At 44.4% G+C, this 14,745-nt stretch overlaps 1 protein-coding gene across 5 annotated transcripts in view; it reads right to left on the bottom strand.

Annotated features, from left to right (window-relative positions):
- Positions 1-14,745, bottom strand: part of GRIK4 (glutamate ionotropic receptor kainate type subunit 4) — a 216,641-nt gene that overhangs the window by 77,145 nt on the left and 124,751 nt on the right. For all 5 annotated transcript variants that reach the window (XR_012577073.1, XM_074527833.1, XM_074527835.1 and 2 more), the window contains one exon: positions 7,453-7,617. Coding sequence is in view for 4 of the 5 variants with exons in the window: in XM_074527833.1 (XP_074383934.1) it covers positions 7,453-7,617 (165 nt within the window). In the remaining variant the exon portion in view is untranslated. The remainder of the gene's footprint in view (positions 1-7,452; positions 7,618-14,745) is intronic.

Below are 14,745 nucleotides of genomic sequence, written 5' to 3'. Positions count from 1 at the left end.
AATCTGGACCTGGTGGGGTTTATTTTGGTAGTAAAGCAAATTCATCATCAAAACTGCTGAGCTACAGATGAGGGATGGGGTTTTAGTGACTTTGAGTCTTTAAATCAAGGTTGAAAGGGGAATAAAAGCTCACTGTGCTTGGGGTGAGCTAGAACATCAAGTTTGGGGTTTGGGAAGTGAATTCAAGCTTTCCCAGGGAAGCTGTGGCTGCCCCTGCATCCCTGGAAGTGTCCAAGGCTGTCCCTGCCCATGGCAGGAGGTGGAACCAGATGATCTGTAAGGTTCCTGCCAATCCAAACCATTCTGTGATCTCTGGTCTTTCACTCCTCCACAGCCTGGAAAATGAGGCCCAAATCTCATTTAATTTGTCACTTTGGGGAATTGGTTTTGCTTCTCTTTTGAAGGGAAAAAACTCCTTATCCTCCCCAGTCCCCTGCTGATTGCTCCAACTTCTTACAGAAAGTGCTCATGAAATGCAAACATCTCCTCTTGGGTTTTCCTTCCTCCTCAGCTCCCTCTCCCTCCAACAACTCAATCTCCTATGGAGGGATATTTTTTTTTCTGCAGCATCTTCAAAGGAATCCAGGGCTTGCTTTTCCTCCGTGCTTAAAAAATTTACAGGCACTTAAAGCTCTCCAGAAGATCCTTTTAAATGAGGAGCGCCAGGCTGAAAGCAGCGCTCATCAGCGCCTCTCAGCTCTGCCATTCAGCATCCACGAGGAAGGAGCTGCTCCAAGCTCTCCATTTCTCACAGGTCACCAGCACAAAATTCCTGAGGAAAATTTTGTTGTGGCAAGCAGGGGGGAAGTTTGGGGAGTGATTTTCTCCTCGTGCCTCCTAGCAGGAACAAAAAGTGGGTTAAGTAGCCATAGCAACAGGGTTGCAACAACTGGAGGAAGAAAAAGACCTGGCTTATCACTACCAGGGGGAAACGTCCACGAAAATGAAGGAAAATGAGTGGAAACAAAGTGGAGGTGCCTGAGGCAAAGGTTTCGAGCACGTTTGGAAAGATTCTCTTGTAATCCAAGCACATTTCCTGTTTTACCTGGTGCTGTCAGGGCTCTCAGGGAGAAAAGGCTCGACCTTGCTGCTGCCATGGGCATCCACACAAGCACTGGCAGCACATTGGAAATGTTGGTCCTGTACCCAAAATCCATCCAATAATCCCAGGGACTGTAACCATGGCTAATTCCAGACCCTGCCACTCCAATCCCTCCATACTCCAACACCTGAGGGCTGTGCAGGGCCCTTTGGGATGCTGCAGGCTCCAGCAGCTCCGAGTTTCTGCCCCAGTTTTGATGTTGTTTAGAATTCAGGGTCTCAAAACCGCTGGAATTGAAGTGGCATCACTTTAAAAACCTCTTTACCATGCTGGATCAGGTGTGTGCTCAGGGCACAGGGCAGTGTCCAACCATTTCCACGAGTGTATTTTGGAATAAAACCCACATTTGGGCACTTGGGATGCAGCAGGATATTTTTAAAGGAAGGCAGAGCTGCAAACTTATTTTGAACATGAAAAACACAACAGATGAGGAGCTGTTGGTGATAAATGTATTCACAACCCCTCAGACATGGCCAGAGTGCCCTTCTCTTCCTGAGATCTGGATCAGGTGTGTGCTCAGGGCACAGGGACCCTCCTTTTGTACAGCAGGGCAGTGCCCAACCATTTCCATGAGTGAATTTGGGAATTAAATCCAGGTCTGGGCACTTGGCACATAGCAAAAAATTTTCTAAAGGAAGGCAGAGCTGCAAATTTATTTTTGGACATGAAAAAGCACAACAAATGAGGAGCTCTTGGTGATAAATGTATTCACATCCCCTCAGACATGGCCAGAGTGCCTTTCTCCTCCCGAGATCCCAGGAAAACACTTCCATGAATCCTGCCCTGTTCAAGGCAGGGCTGGAAGGTCCCTCCAGACAGAGGAGCCACCCCTGGGGCAGAATCATCTAATTCAGAGCACAGAGATACCTGAGCGGGGTTTCAAACAGAACACACAGAGGGTTCCTGGTTATAATTCCAAATAAACCAGCAGGGAAAGTGTGGAAACACCTCAGGAGCTCCCTGACTGCAGAACAGAGCCGAGATCTCCAGAGACAGGGACTGGCCACGGGATTCTCAGAGAGAAAACACCAAGGCCATAAAGAAAAGAGGTTCTGGAGATGCTCCTGGAGCATCCCTTGTGCTTCCTGACAGGAACCTGACACCAGAGAGGGATGGAGAGGCTGGGGAAGCGTCCAAGGATAAGATGGACAGGGCTTGGAGCAAGCTGGGATAATGGAAAATGTCCCTGCTCATGGCAAAGGGTGGAAAAAAATGACCCTTAAAATCCCTTCCAACCCCAACCATTCCATGATTCCCTGACAAACAGAGCGGGCTGAAAAGGAAACTGAACACAAAACTGAAGCATAAATAAATAATTTATGTCCCCAAATAGTGGGACAGGTAAAAAAAACCCAACCAACCAAACAAAAAAAAAAAAAAACAAAAAAACAAAAAAACCCAAAAAACAACAACAACAAAAAAAAAAAGACAAAAAAAAAAAAAACAAAAAAAAAAAACCCAAACATGTTGGAGTCAACAACACTGAAAGGACCCTTTGGAAGGGCATTCTGAAATACCCATTGTGTGGATAAATCAAAAATCTCCAATTCTCCAGCTGCTGCCTGACCTGCCCTGGATTTTCTATTCTTATTTTTGAGAATCTTGAAAACTTGCCTGAAGGTGAAGAGGGGAAAAGGAAAGGGGAAAAAAAAAAAGGGGGAAAAAAAGGGAAAGGGAAAAGGGAAAAGGGAAAAGGGAAAAGGGAAAAGGGAAAAGGGAAAAGGAAAAGGGAAAAGGAAAAGGGAAAAGGAAAATGAAAAAGAAAAGGGAAAAGGAAAAAGGAAAAAGGAAAAGGAAAAGGAAAAAGGAAAAGGGAAAAGGAAAAGGGAAAAGGAAAAGGGAAAAGGAAAAGGGAAAAGGAAAAGGGAAAAGGAAAAGGGAAAAGGAAAAGGGAAAAGGAAAAGGGAAAAGGAAAAGGGAAAAGGAAAAGGGAAAAGGAAAAGGGAAAAGGAAAAGGGAAAAGGAAAAGGGAAAAGGAAAAGGGAAAAGGAAAAGGGAAAAGGAAAAGGGAAAAGGAAACGGGAAAAGGAAACGGGAAAAGGAAAAGGACCCAAAATAACAATAACAAAACTCTTTTACCTACTCAGCTCTGACTGAATTTGAACTTTGGGAGCAAATACAAGAGAAAAGGGGAAAAGTGCAGGTTTTGGAAAGGAAGGAATTCAGATGGAGAGCTGGATCCAGGCTGGAAGTGGCAGCAGCAGTTCCAGAACCCAGATCAAATTCCAGAGGAGTTTCCAACCTCCCTGTGGGATTTGGGAAACCAGCAAAATGTGTTTATTTTGGGAGCCTGGTTACTTTAACTGGATTCACAACAAAGAGGAGCTTAAAAGGCTGAGGAGGCCAGAGGGGACAGGGTGACAAGCAGGGAGATGTGTCCTGCCCAGACATCAAAGGGAACAAGGTGCTTGAGATAAAGACATGATTAAACAACTCACTTTGGAGCTGCACAAAAGGAGCTGCAACATCAAACACCAAGAGAGAACAGGTTTTCCTTGAAACAGCAAAAAACCAAAATAAATAAAGGCTCTGCTCACAACTTCTCATTGAAACCTCCTTGAAATCACACAGGAACAGCCAAAGTTTGTGTTCATTCATATCTAAGGCTGGAATAGCAAACCAGGCATGGATGCGATGGATTGAGTGGGATTTTACCTGCTGGAGCAGCTCAGATTTTGGGCTTTCTTACATTAAAACACCTGAGCCAGTCAGAAGGGAAAATGGGAGAAAAACAGTGCCAGAAAAAAACAATTAAAAATAAAATATAATATAGTATGAAATAAAATTTAAAAATATAATTAAAAATAAAAAAAATTCAAAAAATTATAAAATATAAAATAAAAATAAAAATAAAAAATAAAAAATGAAATATAAAATATAAAATATAAAACAAACTATAAAATTAATTTTAGAAATGAAATAAAAATGAAATAAAAATGAAATAAAAATGAAATAAAAATAAAATAAAAATAAAATAAAAATTAAATAAAATTAAAATAAAATTAAAATAAAATTAAAATAAAATTAAAATAAAAATTAAATAAAAATTAAATAAAAATTAAATAAAAATTAAATAAAAATTAAATAACCCTGACTCCTCAAATTAAAACAATTTCCACCCAAAATTCTTTTTTTTTTCCTGTATTTGGAGTACGTGGTGTAATCCCAGCACTCCCAGATCTGTCAGCTAAGCACGGAGCTGTGATATTTAAGAGTGAATCAAGGAGTGTGAAATGTGAGAACAGTATTAAACAGCTGTAAACAGCTTTGCAGTCACAGGTTAAAACATCTCAACAGTTTTTATTAATATTGTGTGTCATAACAAAAACCAGCAACGTATTGAAGCATTTGAAAGCCATGAAAGCCTTGAAATTTAAGTTTGGGGATCTGATTTTCCTCTGCCACCAGGATAAATCAAGAATAACATCAGTGACATTAATAGCAGAGCCATACAGAATTCAGATTATTTCTTTTCTGAGAAAAGCTTCCAGACATTTTTTTCCCCTCTGAAGAAAAGGCAAATAACACACTGCAAAATTCACTAAAATCAAGTCAATTTGCTGCAATTTCTACTCTAAAAACCCAAGTAAAGGAAACAAAGAAAATCACTCCTAGGTGAAAACTGGAAATGGGAGATGCCTTTTCCTCACTTGCCCTTTTCCCAATTTCTCCCCACACAAAACATTTGCAGAAAACAACAATTTCTCGCACAATATTTCATTCTCAGCCAATTAATGTTCCTCTACTGGAGAAACCTTCCAGGAGGAGAATTTCTGAGCAGTGTCACAGGCTGAAAATGAATCAGAAACCCCTCTGGTGATCCTTACAGCAGCTCTGGGGTGACTACAATCAGGTCTGCTCCCCAAAAACCAAACCACAGGCCAGAAATGCTCCTGCAAGCAGGATATTTATGAGGAAAGAACAAAAATTGGAGTAAAAATGCCACTTTTGGATACCCAGAAAAGCTGGCATCCAAAAGTGGAAGGGTCCAAGGACAGCTTGGGGAGCTGGATGAGTTTAAAGTCCCTCCCAATCCATTCCAGTTTGGGATTCTGGGATTCCATGGCAATTCCCATCTTTTCTGCAAGATCTGGCCAGATAAACTGGGTCTTAATTGGTCTGGCCAGATAAATTGGGTCTTAATTGGTCTGGCCACATAAATTGGGTTTGCCTCAATGTTGTGCCAAGTTAGGGGACCAGAAGGGACATTAGAGATGGGGAAAACCTGGAAAATATTTTTAAATGGTCTGGGCTGGGTGCAGGTGCCTGAGCTGGGCTCAGCCTGGGCTGCCTGACGGCTCTATAAATAAACCCAGGTTCTTGCTGAGATCTCTTTATCAGCTGCACACGCCTATAAATAGAGCAAACGCTGGTGCGGGAAATGAGGGAGCGACGTGCTGATCCCACAGCCCCACAGAGCTGCTCTACCTGGAGCAGAAAAGCCACCAAAAGTCCAGGAAAAACCAGCCAGCCCCAAAAGACAACAGCCTGCCACGCTTTGTGGGGATAACCCTGCAGATAACACAGTTGTGGAATGCAGAATCATTAGGAAATTAGTCTAAAATCCAGATTATTTTAAATTATTCCTCCAGCTTTCCTGAGCCAACTGGTAATAAAAAAATTATAGCACTCCCTTGAACTCTAAAATGATTTTAAAAGGAGGATTTCCTATTACAAAGGGTTTTCCCACTTACAGGAAAAAAAAAAATATCAGAGACCTTTAGGGTTCCTTTCAAACTGTGGGACAGTGACCATAAATTTCTTTTTTATTCACCAGCACAGAGCTGGCATATTGGACATCCAGAGGAACAATCCTAATAAAGAACAGCTTCATCCAGGGACGTGAAAGTGACTGGGAAATGTGCTCTCTTTGGAAATTAGCTCTTCTTCACCCTCAAGATTTCAAACATCACTTGAGGAACTCCACTTGGTGTAAATAAATCTGCTGCCAATCTCCAGCTCCAGGAAGAGCTGCTCTGTTTGCTGACACACAGGATTCCACAGGGTTTCAAAAACAACTTAATTGCACCCAACTTGCCCGAGAGTGTCTTGTTTGCTCACCATTAAGCTCTTGACAAAGGATCAGCATTACCCCTGTTTATTGACAGGCAGATTAAAGGAAATTATTTGTCCCAAGCCACTGAGTGGTGACAAAGCTTCCTGAGGGCAGGGATTCTCTCAGTCCACGCCTGAGTTTGCACCGGCACATTTCACTCATCTCAAATGAAAACTGCTCTGTGCAAGGAGCAGAGATGGGTTTTTTTTCTCTCTGTTCCCCTTTGACTGCCACAAAATCACAAGTTCAGAGTGCCAGATGGCTCCTGGGAGGAGAGCTGGGCTCTCTGGTGATGCCTCAGGTTTTATATTTTATATAGGTTTTTCTATTTTTCAGGTTCTGTGCTGCTTTAGTGTGTGGGTCTGGGTTCACATGAGGGGATGGTGAGCTCTGTGCACAGAGCAGGGAGACAAAACAATTCCTGCTCCAGCTGGGCACCAAGGACAAATGATCCAAATCTCAGCCCAGGAGCACAAACCCCGTGGGCTGGAGAGAGAAAAACAAGCAGGGTGGGACTGCAGGGGCTAAAGCTGGAATGGGACAATGAACTGCAAGGTGCAAATGGAGCAGAACTGATCCCAGGGAGAGACCCCGGGAGCGCTCGTGCATTTTGGGGCCATTTTGGGTCATCTTGGGTTCAATTTGGGGCCATCTTGGATTCATCTTGGGTTTGTTTTGTGACCATTTTGGATTCATTTTGGGACCATTTTGAGTTCATCTTGGGTTCATTTTGGGTTCACCTTGGGTTCATTTTAGGTCCATTTTGGGTCATCTTGGGTTCATTTTGGGACCATTTTGGGTTCATTTTGGGTCACCTTGGGTTCATTTTGGGGCCATTTTGGGTTCACCTTGGGTTCATTTTGGGACCATTTTGGGGCCATTTTGGGTTCACCTTGGGTTCATTTTGGGACCATTTTGGGTTCACCTTGGGTTCATTTTGGGACCATTTTGGATCATCTTGGGTTCATTTTAGGACCATTTTGGGTTCATGTTTGGTTCATTTTGGGACCATTTTGGGTTCATGTTTGGTTCATTTTGGGACCATTTTGGGTTCATGTTTGGTTCATTTCGCGACCATTTGGGAAATGAACCAAGGTATTTGGGTTCATATTGTGACCATTTTGGGTTCATTTTAGGACCATTTTGGTTCATCTTGGGTGCATCCCTTGCTGGGCTCTTGTGCTGCCCAAGGTGCATCCATTGAGCCTATTAACAAATCCCTCCTTTATTCTTTAGCTCCTCCAGCCTCTGCTCCACCCCAGCCTCCCCGAGGCACCCCAGGGCTGGTACTCACTGGTCTCAGCTGTCTCGTACTCGCTGTCCCTCAGCAGCTCGAAGATGTCCACCTCCACCCTGGCCTTGCCCGCCCGCTCGGGCGCGCGGTTGATGCGGTTCTTGGCCAGGGTGATGGAGAGCCTCTCCCCTCTGCTGCACTCCATGGGGTCATCCAGGATGGCAGCTGTGGGGGGAAAAGGTGTAGGCACGGGTTAGGTTGGGGATCTGCAAGCCCCTCCTCATCCCCATGATGCTTTAAGGTTGAGATTTTCTATTTTCCACATTCTGCGCTGCATTGGAATAGAGCTCCGAACTTCATATAAAGTGTTAGAAGTTCTTCTCACAGCTCAGTCACACAGAACAATCCTTGTCCAGCCCCAGAACCAAGGACATCACTGCAGCTTCAGCCCAAAAAGTGCAAACAGCAGAGAACTGAGCAACAAACAACAGAAAACTGAGCAACAGAGAGCAAACTGGGATGCTGGGACTGCATCACCTGAGCTGGAATTGGACAATGAACCCCAATATGGAAATGGAACAAAATTTATAGAAGTGTGAAAACTCGTGACTCCGAGTCCATCTTGGGTGTAGCCTTGGCCAGGCTCTTGTACAGCCTTTAAAACCCTTTTAATAAATCCCTGCTTTATTCCTTTAACTCTGCCCAGGTATCCTCTCCAGCATCACCCACACTCCTGATCCCTGCAGGAGCTCTGTTTGTGCTCCTGTCACCACCAGAGCTGCCACATCCCCCTTCCCACACGTGGCCTTTCCCGCTGCTTCTCCCACTCCCCAGGCCCTGCCAGACAGGTGGGTGGTGAAGTCTCTGCAGAGAAATCTCTGTTTTACCTGCTGGAATGCCACAGCACAGCCACCCACGCTGCCAGGCTCCCAGCACCCACTGCCATGCGGGCTGGCTGCTCCCAGACAGGCTCATCCAGCTGCCCAACCCGAAAAAACCCGGATCCAGGAGCTGCCTCACACCCCAACAAAGGCAGAATGTCCCCAAAAACCCCGGGATGGTTCCTTTAGGGTGCTGAGGAGCTGGGATATTTCAGGAAGCAGCACTGGGTGGGGAGGGACAAATATTTTTCGAACAGAAAAATCTTTGAACTCAGCTCCTGGGGCTGCCACTCAGATCTGTGGAGGCAGAGGGAGGTGGGGAAGGGCATTACCTTTGTTTTTTTGGAGGGAAGGGAAAGAAGGATTCAGGGCAGAATTTGATGAGGAGCTGGCACCCCAGTGGGTTTATCCTGGCTAACAGGACGTGCACCCCAGAACACAGAATTTCTATTTTATCTGGGGGAGAGCAGCGCTGCTGCTTGCTCTGTGCATTTAAAAAAATACCAATTCTTGTCTTCTCTCCCCAAAAAAATCCCTCCACAGGGAGAGGTGCCCTTCAGCACTGCTCAGGTGCTGGGGAGAAGGAAAAAAGGAAGGAAAAGGGGAAGGAAAAGGAGAAGGAAAAGGAGAAGGAAAAGGAGAAGGAAAAGGAGAAGGAAAAGGAGAAGGAAAAGGGGAAGGAAAAGGGGAAGGAAAAGGGGAAGGAAAAGGGGAAGGAAAAGGGGAAGGAAAAGGGGAAGGAAGGAAAAAGGGGAGGAAGGAAAAAGGGGAGGAAGGAAAAAGGGGAGGAAGGAAAAAGGGGAGGAAGGAAAAAGGGGAGGAAGGAAAAAGGGGAGGAAGGAAAAAGGGGAGGAAGGAAAAAGGGGAGGAAGGAAAAAGGGGAGGAAGGAAAAAGGGGAGGAAACTCAAATATTCCCTCTTTTCCCATCTTTCCCCAGTTTTATGGGAGTTAAATTGAGTTCATCTTAATCTCATTATGCCACAAAAAGGGTTGTGCTTTCCTCCAAGGCCAGGAGCAGGGGTTTTAGGACATTAACATGGCTGATGACTTCTTTTAATTAGAACAAAGCTGGGAGAGCAATTTGCCACAAACTCCCCTTTTCCAGGAGAGAAGCAGAGGAGAAAGTTCTTGCAGGAACTTTTCCTGCAGCCCTGCTCCCAGGGAAGGGTAAATCCATGATGAGCATCACCAAGTGCAGCTCCTGCTCAGGTGCTGACTCTGTGAAATTACAGATCAGCACTGGGGGAGTGGATGTCAGCATTCTCAGATTCATTAGTTTCTAATTTAAAGCTTCAAAATCGCTAAATTGGAGAATGTTTTTCAAGTATTTTCCTAATTGGCAGCTTTCAAACAAAATCCACTTCCACTAATGCACAGTTAAGAGATTTTGAAGTATAAAAATAGTCAAAAGCAAAGAATTGGGAATAGTTTCCTCAAGCCAGCTAAGCAAAAAAAAAAGTTTGCACAGAGATTTTTTAAATTTCTGTTCAGGATGGGATTTTCTATTCTTACTTTTGAGAATCTTGAAAACTTCCCTGAAGGTGAAGAAGGAAGGAAAAGGAAGGAAAAGGAACCCAAAACAACAACAGCAAATCTCTTTTACTTACTCAGCTCTGATTGAATTTGAACTTTGGGAGCAAATACAAGAGAAAAGGGAAAAAGTGCAGGTTTTGGAAAGAAAGGAATTCAGATGGAGAGCTGGATCCAGGCTGGAAGTGGCAGCAGCAGTTCCAGAACTCAGATCAAATTCCAGAAGAGTTTCCAGCCTCCCTGTGGGATTTGGGAAACCAGCAAAATGTGCTCATTTTGGGAGACTGGTTACTTTAACTAAATATTAAACCAGCCCCCAGCACTAGGGAGGTAATGAGGCTGAATTAATCTTTATTTATTAAAGCTGGAGGATGAAAAAAGGTCATTTAATGTTTAAAAAAGGTTGGTTTTAAAGCTTCATGGCTCGGGACACTGTGCCAAAGCTCATCTAATAGTGGCATCATTAAGTATGAACGAAAATCTTTCCAGAAATTCCCTTTCATCTCTTCCTGTCCATTAAACAGGGGGAGATGCATCAAGTAAATCTTTAATCCTGAAGACTTACAGCAAAGTCTTTGAACTTGGTTGCCCTCAAAAATCACTTCTGTCTTCCCCATCGTGATAAATGTCACCAGTCTGGGCTGCTGCTCCATGAATGATGAGGAAAATGTTGCAGAGGGAGCCAGGAGCACCTGGACCTGCAGAGCCTGGCTCAGGGATGCTCAGGACTCCCCAGGCACTGAGTGAAGCCACCAGGGCTGAGCTTTCCTCAGGAAGAACTTCTCTTCCCATGGGATGTTCCAATTCTGACAGGAAAAACATCCCTTGTACTGCAATAATCAGCTTTTTATTCCATTTACTCAGATTTACCATGCAATTAACAGATTCCCACATAATTAACACAAAATCTAGGCTGCAGAAGCACCAGACCAGAGTTGATCCCTTTGGAGTAGCTGGGAATAATCAATCAAGGTTCAAGCAACAGGTGACTTGCACTGCAAATCTCCGCCAGACACAGATTTCAAAGGCAATGCTCAAAGTTAAGGATTTAACAGCAAGCAGCAGGAAAAATGAAGGTATAATTGGGAGCCAGAGAAATGCAAGGGATGGGACGGCACCTTCTGAGAAAAACAGATTTTAGTGACTGTCCTGCAGGGATTTTTCAGCCCTCAGGGATGGGGGTGAGGAGGAATTGGAGCTCTCTGGTAAAGAAGGAGCTGGTAAAAGAGGAATTGGAGCTCTTTGCCAGGGTAGGAGCTGCACAAGGAGTTTCCTGTGGCTTCCCCAAGCCCCACACGGGATGAGGCCATGTGTCCACAGCCATTCCAGCCCTGAGCACAGCCAGCTGTGGCAGCAGGTGTTCAACCCCTTCTGCCTCTTCCTTCCAGGGAAGGCCATCCATTTCTCACCCCACACCGCCATTTCTCACCCCACACTGTCCATTCCTCACCCCACACTGTCCATTCCTCAACCCACAATTCCATTCCTCAACACCACACCTCCATTCCTCCACCCCACACATCCATTTCTCACCCCACACATCCATTTCTCACCCCACACCATCAATTTCTCACCCCAACAAAACCATTTCTCAGCCTCCATGCCCTCCATTCCTCAACCCCACACGCCTGCTCCTCAGCCCCACACCATCCATTCCTCTACCCCCACACTGTCCATTTCTCATCCCCACAAATCCATTTCTCAACCTCCATGCCCATTCCTCAGCGCCACACATCCATTCCTCACCCCCACACCGCCCATTTCTCAAACCCACACGCCCATGTCTCAACCCCACACCTCCATTCCTCACCCCCCACCATCCATTCCTCACCCCCACACTGTCCATTCCTCAACACCACATGCCTATTTCTCAACCCCACACCATCCATTCCTCTACCCCACACCGTCCATTTCCCATCCCCACAAATCCATTTCTCAGCCTCCATGCCCTCCATTCCTCAACCCCACACGCCCATTCCTCACCCCACACCGTCCACGTCTCAACACCCCACGCCCTCCATTCCTCACCCAACACCTCCATTTCCCAAACTCCACAAATGCACGTCTCACCGCACCCAGCTCGGTTTTTCTCTCTGTGCCACAGCAGTGACACAGGCAGGGCTGCCCCTGCCGTGCCCCCGAGCTGGTGAGGCACGGCCGCCCTCTGAGGCAGTGCCCAGGCACTCAGCCAGCTCTGAACCCCATCCTGAGCAGCCCCAAGCAGGGCTGAGGAGCAGCAGCTCCATCCTGCATCCCCAGGGCCCTCCTGGAGCTCGGCCTGCCCCAGCCAGACTCAGCATATGCACTCTGACAGGCTGAGCCCTCTGTGAGCCAGCTCCAGCAGAGCTCCCCAGCCCGTGATTCATCCCAGATCTAATGAAATCACATTTTTATAACAATAACAGGGAACAGATGCCACTGCCAGGATTACACACAGCCACAACAAACTGTGTGCAGCTGACCTTTCCCCTTCCCCTTTTCCTTCAAGGCTTTTTTTTTTTAATTTACATTTTCTCAGATGCTTTTTATACCTTTGAAATGGAAAGTCATACTCAGAAACGCGATTTCCATCTCAAGGCATCTCTTGAAAATGCAGATTTAACACAGCACTGGCTTGGTAAACAGGATATTTCACTGTTCATAACCTGTCCCTCCAAGTGAAAAACACATAAAGGTACCTGTAATATTTCCTAAATGTCCCAAGTGACAGGTTAAGATCACACCTAAAACCTCTCATGATTTACGCTGTAAACAAAGCCACAGGATCAGTGAGCTTGGAAAAAACCTCTGGGATTATTAAACCCAACCTGTGCGCAGAGCTCTGAGTGCACCAGCCCAGTCCTTCCCAGGAAACCTCCAGGGATGGAGACCCCAAACCTCCCTGGGCTGCCCCTGCCAATATTTCACAACCTTTCCATGGAGAAATTCCTGCTGATCCCACCCTGAGCCGTTCCCTTTCCTCCTGGGTCTGTCCCTGGGAGCAGATCCCAAATCCTCTCTGGAATTTGCAGGGAACCCCAATATGGGAAGAGCTGAAAATCTTGACTCCATATTTCAGAACAGTGATTTATTATTTTATGATCTATATTATATTAAAAGAAAATTCTATATGAAAACTATACTAAAGAATTTTATATATAAGATATAATAAATATTCTATTTTTATATATAAACACAATATATATACATATTATATACATAATATATATAATATATAATATATATTACATATAGTATATATTATATATAATATATATAATATATATAAATATTATATATATTATATACCAATATATTTATATATAATATATATTTTATATCAACATAATATCTATAATATATTTTATATTTCTGTATATAAACACAATATGTTTATATATAATTTGTTATATTTTTATATATACAATATATTTATATATAAAAATATAATATTATATACATAATTAGAATAATAAATTTATATATATATATATACTGTACTAAAGAAGAAAGGGTTTCAGAAGGCTGGCAAAAAACGAATAATAAAATCTTGTGACCGACCAGAGAGTCTGACCTGTGATTGGTCACCAAGTAAAAACAACCACATGAGACCAATCAAAGATGCACCTGTTGGTAACCACCTCCAGACCACATTCCACAGCCATCAGATAATTATTGTTTACATTTCTTTTCTGAGGTTTTTCAGAAGGAAAAAAATCCTAGGAGAAATTTTTTTCTCACGAGAAGACTTTTCAGAAAATTTTCTCCGATTTTTTTTCTCAGGAGAAAAAAACCCTAGTGAAAGGATTTTCCGGAAAATATATCTGTGACATTCCCCTCCTGCCAGGGAATTGTGCAGAGCCACAAGGTCCCCCCTGAGCCTCCTTTTCTCGTGGCTGAGCCCCTCCATGTCCCTCATTCCATGAGGAGCCCAGAGATGGACACAGAATCCCAGGTGGCTCCTGCTGGCCACGCCATTCCCCAGACCTCAAACTCAGCTGCAATCCCAGTCCTCAAACTCAGCTGCAATCCCAATCCTCAAACTCAGCTGCAATCCCAATCCTCAAACTCAGCTGCAATCCCAGTCCTCAAACTCAGCTGCAATCCCAATCCTCAAACTCAGCTGCAATCCCAATCCTCAAACTCAGCTGCAATCCCAGTCCAGCCCAGTTCAGACACCCAGAAAATCCAGGATCTGCTAAGGAGCTGACCACTCCTCCCTCGGCAAACCAGGAAACCCAAAAGAACTCCAGGGAAATATTTCATTCTCCAAACACCCTCAGAGTCCTGCTGAGGAACACCAGGAGATGCCCCCACATCTCCCCATCCTCCTGAACTCTAAACCCATAAGGATGCAGGGTCAGCTGATTAAAGATTGTTGCCAAAATTGCCTTTTTTTAGTGCTTTTCTGCTCTGCTGAATAAAGTATCAACCCTCCAGGCTGTCAGTACGGTAAAGGAGAAGAAATTTGCACAGTTCCTCATTACAGGGCTGTCAAGTGGAGCTCCAGTGGAGAAACAGGTGGGATTGTATTTCCATTATAATCTCTGAAGTGCTGCTTAAAAATAAAATAAAAAGGCGTCAACACGCTATTACTCTGCGAGGAAAGAGCACCTCATCAAGGAGAAAGAGAAGATCTGAAAACATAAAATCTCCTCCACAAAGAGGTTTGATAATGTTTGTCTGGTCAGGGGAGCACAGGGCTATTTATTGCTCTTGGCCAGCACTGGAAATCTGCATTTAAATGGAGCTTCCCTCTCATTCCTGCTATCCTGAGAGAGCAAATTCAGGGGAGATGTGATAAAAGCAGCTGAGGGCTTTAGTTCCTGCTGCTTGAAACACAATCTCTCTTTTATCTTCTTTAATAACTGCTTTGTGTACATAAAATCAGAATTACACTCCCTGAGACCTGGAGTTTGCAGAAAAAAAATTGAGCAGGAAGGTGGTGATGTGTCCATCAAC

The sequence above is a fragment of the Zonotrichia albicollis genome, chromosome 27 (genome assembly GCF_047830755.1).
Source record: "Zonotrichia albicollis isolate bZonAlb1 chromosome 27, bZonAlb1.hap1, whole genome shotgun sequence".
Classification (NCBI taxonomy): domain Eukaryota; kingdom Metazoa; phylum Chordata; class Aves; order Passeriformes; family Passerellidae; genus Zonotrichia; species Zonotrichia albicollis.
The sequence above is the reverse complement of the archived record's forward strand: the minus strand, read 5'-3'. Positions and strand labels throughout refer to the sequence as shown.